We start from the raw sequence: 13,874 nt of genomic DNA on the forward strand, positions 1-13,874 counted from the left end.
CCAATGTTAACACATGTTTCCCATGTCAATAAAGCCCTTAAATTGAATTGATATGAATTGAGAGTGTTAGATACAGAGAGTTAGATACAGAGAGTTAGATACAGAGAGTTAGATACAGAGAGTTAGATACAGAGAGAGAGAGAGAGAGAGTTAGATACAGAGAGTTAGATACAGAGAGTTAGATACAGAGAGTTAGATACAGAGAGTTAGATACAGAGAGTTAGATACAGAGAGTTAGATACAGAGAGTTAGATACAGAGAGTTAGATACAGAGAGAGAGAGAGTTAGATACAGAGAGTTAGATACAGAGAGAGAGAGAGTTAGATACAGAGAGTTAGATACAGAGAGTTAGATACAGAGAGTTAGATACAGAGAGAGAGAGAGTTAGATACAGAGAGAGAGAGTTAGATACAGAGAGAGAGAGTTAGATACAGAGAGAGTTAGATACAGAGAGTTAGATACAGAGAGTTAGATACAGAGAGAGAGAGAGTTAGATACAGAGAGTTAGATACAGAGAGAGAGAGAGTTAGATACAGAGAGTTAGATACAGAGAGTTAGATACAGAGAGTTAGATACAGAGAGAGAGTTAGATACAGATACAGAGAGTTAGATACAGAGAGAGAGAGAGTTAGATACAGAGAGTTAGATACAGAGAGTTAGATACAGAGAGAGAGAGAGTTAGATACAGAGAGAGAGAGTTAGATACAGAGAGAGAGAGAGTTAGATACAGAGAGAGAGAGTTAGATACAGAGAGAGAGAGTTAGATACAGAGAGAGAGAGAGTTAGATACAGAGAGAGAGAGTTAGATACAGAGAGAGAGAGTTAGATACAGAGAGAGAGAGTTAGATACAGAGAGAGAGTTAGATACAGAGAGAGAGAGTTAGATACAGAGAGTTAGATACAGAGAGTTAGATACAGAGAGAGAGAGAGTTAGATACAGAGAGAGAGAGTTAGATACAGAGAGAGAGAGAGAGAGAGAGTTAGATACAGAGAGAGAGAGTTAGATACAGAGAGAGAGAGAGTTAGATACAGAGAGAGAGAGTTAGATACAGAGAGAGAGTTAGATACAGAGAGAGAGAGAGTTAGATACAGAGAGAGAGAGTTAGATACAGAGAGAGAGTTAGATACAGAGAGTTAGATACAGAGAGTTAGATACAGAGAGAGAGAGAGTTAGATACAGAGAGTTAGATACAGAGAGTTAGATACAGAGAGTTAGATACAGAGAGTTAGATAGAGAGAGTTAGATACAGAGAGTTAGATACAGAGAGTTAGATACAGAGAGAGAGAGTTAGATACAGAGAGTTAGATACAGAGAGTTAGATACAGAGAGAGAGAGAGTTAGATACAGAGAGTTAGATACAGAGAGTTAGATACAGAGAGAGAGAGAGAGATACAGAGAGAGAGAGAGAGAGAGAGAAGGGGCGTAGGGAAGGGTGAAGTTGGCACCAGGCCTGGTAAAGTAGGACCTCTACCCTTCCCCTGGCACAGGGGATGGAAACACAAAGCTGTGCTGATTAACACAGAGGTCTGACTGGTGGGGTTAACACTGATGACTTCCATAGACTGAGTTGTGATAGAGAGAGACAGAGAGGGAAGGGGGGGGAGAGAGAGAAAGAGGGGGAGAGAGAAAGAGAGGGAGGGGGAGAGAGACAGAGAGGGAAGGGGGAGAGAAGGGGGAGAGAGAGGGAGGGGGGGGAGAGAGAGAAAGAGAGGGAGGGAAGGGGGGGAGAGAGACAGACAGAGAAGGAGGGGGAGAGAGAAAGAGAGGGAAGAGGGGAGAGAGAGAGAGGGAGGGGGGGAGAGAGAGAGGGGGGGTAGAGGGGGGAGAGATCACTAGCTCATTCCCTCCCCTCCACCCTAACCCTATATCTCATTCCCTCTACCCTAACCCTATATATAATTCCCTCTACCCTAACCCTATATATATCTCATTAACCCCCTACCCCTAACCCTAATATATCTCATTCCCTCTATAGCTCATTCCCTACCCTAACCCTATATCTCATTCCCTCTACCCCTACCCTAACCCTATATCTCATTCCCTCTACCTCTACTCCCTACCCTATATCTCATTCCCTCTACCCCTACCCTAAACCTATATCTCATTCCCTCTACCTCTACTCCCTACCCTATATCTCATTCCCTCTACCCCTACCCTAACCCTATATCTCATTCCCTCTACCTCTACCCTAACCTTATATCTCATTCCCTCTACCCCTACTCCCTACCCTATATCTCATTTCCTCTACCCTATATCTCATTCCCTCTACCTCTACTCCCTACCCTATATCTCATCCCCTCTACCTCTACCCTAACCCTATATCTCATTCCCTCTACCTCTACCCTAACCCTATATCTCATTCCCTCTACCTCTACCCTAACCCTATATATCATTCCCTCTACCTCTACTCCCTACCCTATATCTCATTTCCTCTACCCTATAGCTCATTCCCTCTACCCCTACCCTAACCCTATATCTCATTCCCTCTACCCCTACCCTAACCCTATATCTCATTCCCCCCCCCCACCCTAACCCTAACCCTATATCTCATCCCCCCACCCTAACTCTATATCTCATTCCCTCTACCTCTACTCCCTACCCTATATCTCATTCCCTCTACCTCTACTCCCTACCCTATATCTCATTCCCTCTACCTCGACTCCCTACCCTATAGCTCATTCCCCCTACCCTAACCCTATAGCTCATTCCCTCTAACCCTACCCTAACCCTATATCTCATTCCCTCTACCCCTACCCTAACCCTATATCTCATTCCCTCTACCTCTACTCCCTACCCTATATCTCATTCCCTCTACCCCTACCCTAAACCTATATCTCATTCCCTCTACCTCTACTCCCTACCCTATATCTCATTCCCTCTACCCCTACCCTAACCCTATATCTCATTCCCTCTACCTCTACCCTAACCTTATATCTCATTCCCTCTACCCCTACTCCCTACCCTATATCTCATTCCCTCTACCCTATATCTCATTCCCTCTACCTCTACTCCCTACCCTATATCTCATTCCCTCTACCCCTACCCTAACCCTATATCTCATTCCCTCTACCTCTACCCTAACCTTATATCTCATTCCCTCTACCCCTACTCCCTACCCTATATCTCATTCCCTCTACCCTATATCTCATTCCCTCTACCTCTACTCCCTACCCTATATCTCATCCCATCTACCTCTACCCTAACCCTATATCTCATTCCCTCTACCTCTACTCCCTACCCTATATCTCATTTCCTCTACCCTATAGCTCATTCCCTCTACCCCTACCCTAACCCTATATCTCATTCCCTCTACCCCTACCCTAACCCTATATCTCATTCCCTCCCCCCCCACCCTAACCCTATATCTCATTCCCCCTCCCCCCACCCTAACTCTATATCTCATTCCCTCTACCTCTACTCCCTACCCTATATCTCATTCCCTCTACCTCTACTCCCTACCCTATATCTCATTCCCTCTACCCCTACCCTAACCCTATATCTCATTCCCTCTACCTCGACTCCCTACCCTATATCTCTTTCCCTCTACCCCTACCCTAACCCTATATCTCATTCCCTCTACCTCTACTCCCTACCCTATATCTCATTCCCTCTACCCCTACCCTAACCCTATATCTCATTCCCTCTACCTCGACTCCCTACCCTATAGCTCATTCCCCCTACCCTAACCCTATATGTCATTCCCTCTACCTCTACTCCCTACCCTATATCTCATTCCCTCTACCCCTACCCTAACCCTATAGCTCATTCCTTCTACCCACTACCCTAGCCCCCTACCCCTTTCCCACTTCTCCCTTGCCCTTTCCTACCCCCTAACACCTATTCCCTACCCCCTAGCTAGCCTCTGGCCCCTAGCCCTGTGAAGTCCCCTCCCCCTCCCTTCCTCGGCCCTTGGCAAAACACACACTCAGGCCCTGAGGGTGGCAGGGAATGGGCACCACATCAGTGTTCCCACACACACACACACACACACACACACACACACACACACACACACACAGGGCATCAATAGCACCTTTTACCTACTACACTAACTGAAACACGGCCACTGAGGTTTATAAGGTTTGATCGCGGACGGAGGTTTCCAGAAACAGCCCAATAGGGAACACAGTGTTTAAACGTCTTTGATTGTTCTCTCTGTAGGGAATACAGTGTTTAAACAGAATAATCTGACATCATAAAGCCTTTTATGACGTCGTGGATACAGTGTTTCTCTGTAGGGAATACAGTGTTTAAACAGAATAATCTGACATCATAAAGCCTTTTATGACGTCACAGAGCCGTGGAACCATCGTTCTCTCTGTAGGGAACCAGTGTTCATATTAGCTTGGCAGGACTCAATGAAGCCTCAATAAAGTCAATGAAGATATTTATGTCACCTCTCACTTGACTCTTAGCCTGGTCCCAGATCTCTTTGTGTTGTCTTGTTTACTCCTATGGTCATTGTCATGCCAAATTGCACCAGGCTAACTTCAATCTATTTCACCTTTTTAAGAAAATCAGTATATTCCAATCAATGAATTCCATACATCCCACTTTGTATATCCTGGCTTTAAAACTCCACCTTGTATTTCCTGACTGAATACATCCTACATGTGTTGTCTAATAACTCTCTGAATCCTAACAGTGTGTTGTAATGTGTGTCCTTGACAGACAGGAGGCGCTGTTAGCAGCCATCAGTGAGAAGGATGCCAACATCGCCCTGCTGGAGCTGTCCTCGTCCAAGAAGAAGAAGACGCAGGACGAGGTGGCCATGCTGAAGAGAGAGAAGGACAGCCTGGTACAACAGCTCAAACAACAGGTACGAAACATTCAACACTCCCTCGTCACGTGACCTGGGTGGCCCCTGTCACATGACTGGGAACTAGACACTCATCGTGGCTTCGAAAGCTTAAGGATAGCTGCCATTACAGTCTGCTTTCTCTGGAATCTATATGCTGGGTGACAGAATAGGAAGTGACAGTAATATGGGGACTGGGAAGATTGTAAACCTGATTTCATCATCCGTAATTTGTTTGTAGGCGTAACTTAAAGAGGTTACATATGGAGGGGGATAGAGGTGGGAGAAGACTAGAGGAAAAGCAGAAAGAACAGAGGGAGATAGAGATAGGAGGGGAACTGTAGCAGAGGAAAGGAGAAGACGGGGGAAATAGTAGAGATGTGAATGGAGAGGACAGGAAATAAGAGGGGAGGGATAGAGGAGAGGAGAGAGGGATAGAGGAGAGGAGGGGATAGAGGAGAGGAGAGAGGGATAGAGGAGAGGAGAGAGTGGTAGAGGAGAGGAGAGAGGGATAGAGGAGAGGAGAGAGGGATAGAAGAGAGGTGAGATGGATAGAAGAGAGGAGAGGAGAGAGGGATAGGGAAGAGGAGAGGAGAGAGGGATAGAGGGAGGAGAGGAGAGGAGAGGAGAGAGGAGAGGAGAGGAGAGGAGAGGAGAGGAGAGGGAGAGGAGAGGAGAGGAGAGGAGAGGGAGAGGAGAGGAGAGGAGAGGAGAGGAGAGGAGAGGAGAGGAGAGGAGAGAGGGATAGGGAAGAGGAGAGGAGAGAGGGAACCGAGGAGAGGAGAGAGGGATAGGGAAGAGGAGAGGAGAAAGGGATAGAGGAGAGGACAGGGGAACTGAGGAGAGGGGGAGAGGGGGAACGGAGGAGAGGACAGAGTCTAACAGGGTACAGATGTGAGACCACAAGCCCTGCCAGTGAGGGTAATTTTAGGATTATTCAGCTCCTCCCCCAGGTGCCCGCAAACCCATCTCTAAACACACACACACACACACACACACATTCTCACAGCACAAACAGTCACACATACACACATCTCCCTATTCCAAATACAAACTCAACACACACACATATGTACACAATTCACGCCCACACCAAAACAAACAGTCTAAACAGCACAGGCCTCCCTCCCTCCCTCCCATCTCTCTCTCTCCCTCCCCCTTCCTTCCCTCCATCCCTCTCTTCTCCCTCTCCCTCTTTCTCCCCTCCCTCCCCCTCTTTCTTCCCTCCCTCTCTTTCTCCCCTACCTCTCTCTCTTCTCTCTCCCTCCCTGCCCCCTTCCTTCCTTCCTCCCTCCCTCCCTCTCTCCTCTGAGTGGCAGGTTACTATCAGCTGACAACATTCCACAGGAAATGATTGTCAGAGTAGGAGATTGGAGCTTAGAGTCCCATCCAGGGCCCTGTGTGTGCGTGCGTGCGTGCGTGCGTGGGTGGGTCCCGGCATCTGTGTGACAACCTGCTCTAACCTGACTGACTGAAGGTTGGCGGTGGGGGTGCCTAAAGGTCAGAGGTCATTCATAAGTGTGACCTTGGAGGCCTTTTAACCAGCAAACACCTGACATGTCTCCCCCTCCTACCCTCCCTTCCTCCCCCTGACTGCTCCATGTCTACCCCCCTCCTACCCTCCCTTCCTCCATGTCTCCCCCTCCTACCCTCCCACCCCCCCTCCCCTGACTGCTCCATGTCTCCCTCCCGGTTGTGTTGTTAGAGGTTGTGTTGTTAGAGGTTGTGTTAGAGGTTGTGTTGTTAGAGGTTGTGTTGTTACAGGTTGTGTTGTTAGAGGTTGTGTTGTTAGAGGTTGTGTTGTTAGAGGCTGTGTTGTTAGAGGTTGTGTTGTTAGAGGTTGTGTTAGAGGCTGTGTTGTTAGAGGTTGTGTTGTTAGAGGTTGTGTTGTTAGAGGCTGTGTTAGAGGCTGTGTTGTTAGAGGTTGTGTTGTTAGAGGTTGTGTTGTTAGAGGTTGTGTTGTTAGAGGTTGTGTTGTTAGAGGTTGTGTTAGAGGTTGTGTTGTTAGAGGTTGTGTTGTTAGGAGGTTGTGTTGTTAGAGGTTGTGTTGTTAGAGGTTGTGTTGTTAGAGGTTGTGTTGTTAGAGGTTGTGTTGTTACATGTTGTGTCGTTAGAGGTTGTGTTGTGAATGAACTGCCTGCTGATTAAATGGAGAAGAGGTATGCAGGCAGGAGATCACATGACTCACAGCACAATTAACCCAGGAATGCTGTTCCTCCCCTTTACCACACACACACACACACACACACACACACACACACACACACACATAAACACACACACATAAACACACACACAACACACACAAACACACACCCACACACACACACACACACACCCACACACACACACACACACACACACACACACACACACACACACACACACACACACACACACACACACACACACACACATAAACACACACAAACACACACACATAAACACACACAAACACACACACACAACACACACACACACACACACACACACACACACACACACACACACACACACACACACACACAGAGACATGTTTCTCAGTGTAAGGTATGTTCTCAGATGGCTGGATGATTCCCTGCTGGTGAGCTGCTCAGACTGGAACTGACTAGACATTGTTACTGTCTCCACTATGTAGTAACACTGTTACTGTCTCCACTATGTAGTTACACTGTTACTGTCTCCACTATGTAGTTACACTGATACTGTCTCCACTATGTAGTAACACTGTTACTGTCTCCACTATGTAGTAACACTGTTACTGTCTCCACTATGTAGTAACACTGTTACTGTCTCCACTATGTAGTAACACTGTTACTGTCTCCACTATGTAGTAACACTGTTACTGTCTCCACTATGTAGTTACACTGTTACTGTCTCCACTACATAGTAACACTGTTACTGTCTCCACTATGTAGTAACACTGTTACTGTCTCCACTACATAGTAACACTGTTACTGTCTCCACTATGTAGTAACACTGTTACTGTCTCCACTATGTAGTAACACTGTTACTGTCTCCACTACATAGTAACACTGTTACTGTCTCCACTATGTAGTAACACTGTTACTGTCTCCACTATGTAGTAACCCTGTTACTGTCTCCACTATGTAGTAACACTGTTACTGTCTCCACTACGTAGTAACACTGTTACTGTCTCCACTATGTAGTACCACTGTTACTGTCTCCACTATGTAGTAACACTGTTACTGTCTCCACTATGTAGTAACACTGTTACTGTCTCCACTATGTAGTAACACTGTTACTGTCTCCACTACATAGTAACACTGTTACTGTCTCCACTATGTAGTAACACTGTTACTGTCTCCACTATGTAGTTACACTGTTACTGTCTCCACTATGTAGTTACACTGTTACTGTCTCCACTATGTAGTAACACTGTTACTGTCTCCACTACATAGTAACACTGTTACTGTCTCCACTATGTAGTTACACTGTTACTGTCTCCACTATGTAGTTACACTGTTACTGTCTCCACTATGTAGTAACACTGTTACTGTCTCCACTATGTAGTTACACTGTTACTGTCTCCACTATGTAGTTACACTGTTACTGTCTCCACTATGTAGTTACACTGTTACTGTCTCCACTATGTAGTTACACTGTTACTGTCTCCACTATGTAGTAACACTGTTACTGTCTCCACTACATAGTAACACTGTTACTGTCTCCACTATGTAGTAACACTGTTACTGTCTCCACTATGTAGTTACACTGTTACTGTCTCCACTATGTAGTAACACTGTTACTGTCTCCACTACATAGTAACACTGTTACTGTCTCCACTATGTAGTAACACTGTTACTGTCTCCACTATGTAGTAACACTGTTACTGTCTCCACTATGTAGTAACACTTTTACTATCTCCACTATGTAGTAACACTGTTACTGTCTCCACTATGTAGTTACACTGTTACTGTCTCCACTATGTAGTAACACTGTTACTGTCTCCACTACATAGTAACACTGTTACTGTCTCCACTACATAGTAACACTGTTACTGTCTCCACTATGTAGTAACACTGTTACTGTCTCCACTATGTAGTAACACTGTTACTGTCTCCACTACATATTAACACTGTTACTGTCTCCACTACATAGTAACACTGTTACTGTCTCCACTATGTAGTAACACTGTTACTGTCTCCACTATGTAGTTACACTGTTACTGTCTCCACTATGTAGTAACACTGTTACTGTCTCCACTATGTAGTTACACTGTTACTGTCTCCACTATGTAGTAACACTGTTACTGTCTCCACTACATAGTAACACTGTTACTGTCTCCACTATGTAGTAACACTGTTACTGTCTCCACTATGTAGTAACACTGTTACTGTCTCCACTATGTAGTAACACTGTTACTGTCTCCACTATGTAGTAACACTGTTACTGTCTCCACTATGTAGTTACACTGTTACTGTCTCCACTATGTAGTAACACTGTTACTGTCTCCACTATGTGTAACACTGTTACTGTCTCCACTATGTAGTAACACTGTTACTGTCTCCACTATGTAGTAACACTGTTACTGTCTCCACTATGTAGTTACACTGTTACTGTCTCCACTATGTAGTAACACTGTTACTGTCTCCACTATGTAGTTACACTGTTACTGTCTCCACTATGTAGTTACACTGTTACTGTCTCCACTATGTAGTAACACTGTTACTGTTACTGTCTCCACTATGTAGTTACACTGTTACTGTCTCCACTATGTAGTAACACTGTTACTGTCTCCACTATGTAGTTACACTGTTACTGTCTCCACTATGTAGTTACACTGTTACTGTCTCCACTATGTAGTAACACTGTTACTGTCTCCACTATGTAGTTACACTGTTACTGTCTCCACTATGTAGTTACACTGTTACTGTCTCCACTATGTAGTTACACTGTTACTGTCTCCACTATGTAGTACCACTGTTACTGTCTCCACTATGTAGTTACACTGTTACTGTCTCCAATATGTAGTTACACTGTTACTGTCTCCACTATGTAGTTACACTGTTACTGTCTCCACTATGTAGTAACACTGTTACTGTCTCCACTATGTAGTTACACTGTTACTGTCTCCACTATGTAGTAACACTGTTACTGTCTCCACTACGTAGTAACACTGTTACTGTCTCCACTATGTAGTAACACTGTTACACTGTTACTGTCTCCACTATGTAGTAACACTGTTACTGTCTCCACTATGTAGTAACACTGTTACTGTCTCCACTACATAGTAACACTGTTACTGTCTCCACTATGTAGTTACACTGTTACTGTCTCCACTACGTAGTAACACTGTTACTGTCTCCACTATGTAGTAACACTGTTACTGTCTCCACTATGTAGTAACACTGTTACTGTCTCCACTACGTAGTAACACTGTTACTGTCTCCACTATGTAGTAACACTGTTACTGTCTCCACTATGTAGTAACACTGTTACTGTTACTGTCTCCACTATGTAGTTACACTGTTACTGTCTCCACTATGTAGTAACACTGTTACTGTCTCCACTATGTAGTTACACTGTTACTGTCTCCACTATGTAGTTACACTGTTACTGTCTCCACTATGTAGTTACACTGTTACTGTCTCCACTATGTAGTAACACTGTTACTGTTACTGTCTCCACTATGTAGTTACACTGTTACTGTCTCCACTATGTAGTAACACTGTTACGGTTACTGTCTCCACTATGTAGTTACACTGTTACTGTCTCCACTATGTAGTTACACTGTTACTGTCTCCACTATGTATTTACACTGTTACTGTCTCCACTATGTAGTAACACTGTTACTGTCTCCACTATGTAGTTACACTGTTACTGTCTCCACTATATAGTAACACTGTTACTGTCTCCACTATGTAGTTACACTGTTACTGGCTCCACTACGTAGTAACACTGTTACTGTCTCCACTATGTAGTAACACTGTTACTGTCTCCACTATGTAGTAACACTGTTACTGTCTCCACTATGTAGTTACACTGTTACTGTCTCCACTATGTAGTTACACTGTTACTGTCTACACTATGTAGTAACACTGTTACTGTCTCCACTATGTAGTTACACTGTTACTTTCTCCACTATGTAGTTACAATGTTACTGTCTCCACTATGTAGTAACACTGTTACTGTCTCCACTATGTAGTAACAATGTTACTGTCTCCACTATGTAGTTACACTGTTACTGTCTCCACTATGTAGTAACACTGTTACTGTCTCCACTATGTAGTAACACTGTTACTGTCTCCACTATGTAGTTACACTGTTACTGTCTCCACTATGTAGTAACACTGTTACTGTCTCCACTATGTAGTAACACTGTTACTGTCTCCACTATGTAGTAACACTGTTACTGTCTCCACTATGTAGTAACACTGTTACTGTCTCCACTATGTAGTTACACTGTTACTGTCTCCACTACATAGTAACACTGTTACTGTCTCCACTATGTAGTAACACTGTTACTGTCTCCACTACATAGTAACACTGTTACTGTCTCCACTATGTAGTAACACTGTTACTGTCTCCACTATGTAGTAACACTGTTACTGTCTCCACTACATAGTAACACTGTTACTGTCTCCACTATGTAGTTACACTGTTACTGTCTCCACGATGTAGTTACACTGTTACTGTCCCCACTATGGATGTGTAGTTACACTACAAACTGTACCCAGTTATACTACACACTACTGATACACTACAAACTACCCAGTTATACTACACACTGCTGATATAATCTATACCTGTATAGATATACTGTAGTAATCTCCCTGTAGAGATATACAGTAGTAATCTATACCTCACCCTTACCTATAGAGATATACAGTAGTAATCTATACCTGTAGAGATATACAGTAGTAATCTATACCTCACCCTTACCTATGGAGATATACAGTAGTAATCTATACCTGTAGAGATATACAGTAGTAATCTATACCTCACCCTTACCTTTAGAGATATACAGTGGTAATCTATACCTGTAGAGATATACAGTAGTAATCTATACCTCACCCTTACCTATAGAGATATACTGTGGTAATCTATACCTGTAGAGATATACAGTAGGAATATATACCTGTAGAGATATACTGTAGTAATCTATACCTGTAGAGATATACAGTAGGAATCTATACCTGTAGAGATATACAGTAGTAAGCTATACCTGTAGAGATATACAGTAGTAAGCTATACCCGTAGAGATATACAGTAGTAATCTATACCCGTAGAGATATACAGTAGTAATCTATGCCTGTAGAGATGTACAGTAGTAATCTATGCCCGTAGAGATATACAGTAGTAATCTATGCCTGTAGAGATATACAGTAGTAATCTATACCCGTAGAGATATACAGTAGTAATCTATGCCTGTAGAGATATACAGTAGTAATCTATACCTCACCCTTACCTGTAGAGATATACAGTAGTAATCTATACCTGTAGAGATATACAGTAGGAATCTATACCTGTTGAGATATACAGTAGTAATCTATCTATACCTGTTGAGATATACAGTAGTAATCTATACCTGTAGAGATATACAGTAGTAATCTATACCTGTAGAGATATACAGTAGGAATCTATACCTGTTGAGATATACAGTAGTAATCTAATCTCATACCTGTAGAGATATACAGTAGTAATCTATACCTGTAGAGATATACAGTAGGAATCTATACCTGTAGAAATATACAGTAGTAATCTATACCCGTAGAGATATACAGTAGTAATCTATGCCTGTAGAGATGTACAGTAGTAATCTATGCCCGTAGAGATATACAGTAGTAATCTATACCTGTAGAGATAGTAGTCTCTATACCTGTAGAGATATACAGTAGTAATCTATACCTCACCCTTACCTATAGAGATATACAGTAGTAATCTATACCTGTAGAGATATACAGTAGGAATATATACCTGTAGAGATATACTGTAGTAATCTATACCTGTAGAGATGTACAGTAGGAATCTATACCTGTAGAGATATACAGTAGTAAGCTATACCTGTAGAGATGTACAGTAGTAATCTATGCCCGTAGAGATATACAGTAGTAATCTATACCTGTAGAGATATACAGTAGTAATCTATACCTGTAGAGATATACAGTAGTAATCTATGCCTGTAGAGATATACAGTAGTAATCTATGCCTGTAGAGATATACAGTAGTAATCTATACCTCACCCTTACCTTTAGAGATATACAGTGGTAATCTATACCTGTAGAGATATACAGTAGTAATCTATACCTCACCCTTACCTATAGAGATATACTGTAGTAATCTATACCTGTAGAGAGATATACAGTAGGAATATATACCTGTAGAGATATACTGTAGTAATCTATACCTGTAGAGATATACAGTAGGAATCTATACCTGTAGAGATATCAGTATAAGCTATACCTGTAGAGATATACAGTAGTAATCTATACCCGTAGAGATATACAGTAGTAATCTATACCTGTAGAGATATACAGTAGTAATCTATGCCTGTAGAGATGTACAGTAGTAATCTATGCCCGTAGAGATATACAGTAGTAATCTATGCCTGTAGAGATATACAGTAGTAATCTATACCCGTAGAGATATACAGTAGTAATCTATGCCTGTAGAGATATACAGTAGTAATCTATACCTCACCCTTACCTGTAGAGATATACAGTAGTAATCTATACCTGTAGAGATATACAGTAGGAATCTATACCTGTTGAGATATACAGTAGTAATCTATACCTCACCCTTACCTGTTGAGATATACAGTAGTAATCTATACCTCACCCTTACCTGTAGAGATATACAGTAGTAATCTATACCTGTAGAGATATACAGTAGGAATCTATACCTGTTGAGATATACAGTAGTAATCTATACCTCACCCTTACCTGTAGAGATATACAGTAGTAATCTATACCTGTAGAGATATACAGTAGGAATCTATACCTGTAGAAATATACAGTAGTAATCTATACCCGTAGAGATATACAGTAGTAATCTATGCCTGTAGAGATGTACAGTAGTAATCTATGCCCGTAGAGATATACAGTAGTAATC

General features: G+C 42.7%; 1 protein-coding gene across 1 annotated transcript in view; it reads left to right on the forward strand.

The window, feature by feature from the left end:
* Window positions 1-4,651: 4,651 nt before the first annotated feature.
* The window catches only part of LOC121843827 (ELKS/Rab6-interacting/CAST family member 1-like), a 64,130-nt gene continuing 54,907 nt past the window's right edge, over window positions 4,652-13,874 (forward strand). The window contains exon 1 of the mRNA XM_042313682.1: window positions 4,652-4,820. Within this exon, the coding sequence (XP_042169616.1) occupies window positions 4,656-4,820 (165 nt within the window). The 5' untranslated portion in view covers window positions 4,652-4,655. The remainder of the gene's footprint in view (window positions 4,821-13,874) is intronic.

This window comes from Oncorhynchus tshawytscha, unplaced genomic scaffold (assembly GCF_018296145.1).
Source record: "Oncorhynchus tshawytscha isolate Ot180627B unplaced genomic scaffold, Otsh_v2.0 Un_contig_6998_pilon_pilon, whole genome shotgun sequence".
NCBI classification, from domain to species: Eukaryota; Metazoa; Chordata; class Actinopteri; order Salmoniformes; family Salmonidae; genus Oncorhynchus; species Oncorhynchus tshawytscha.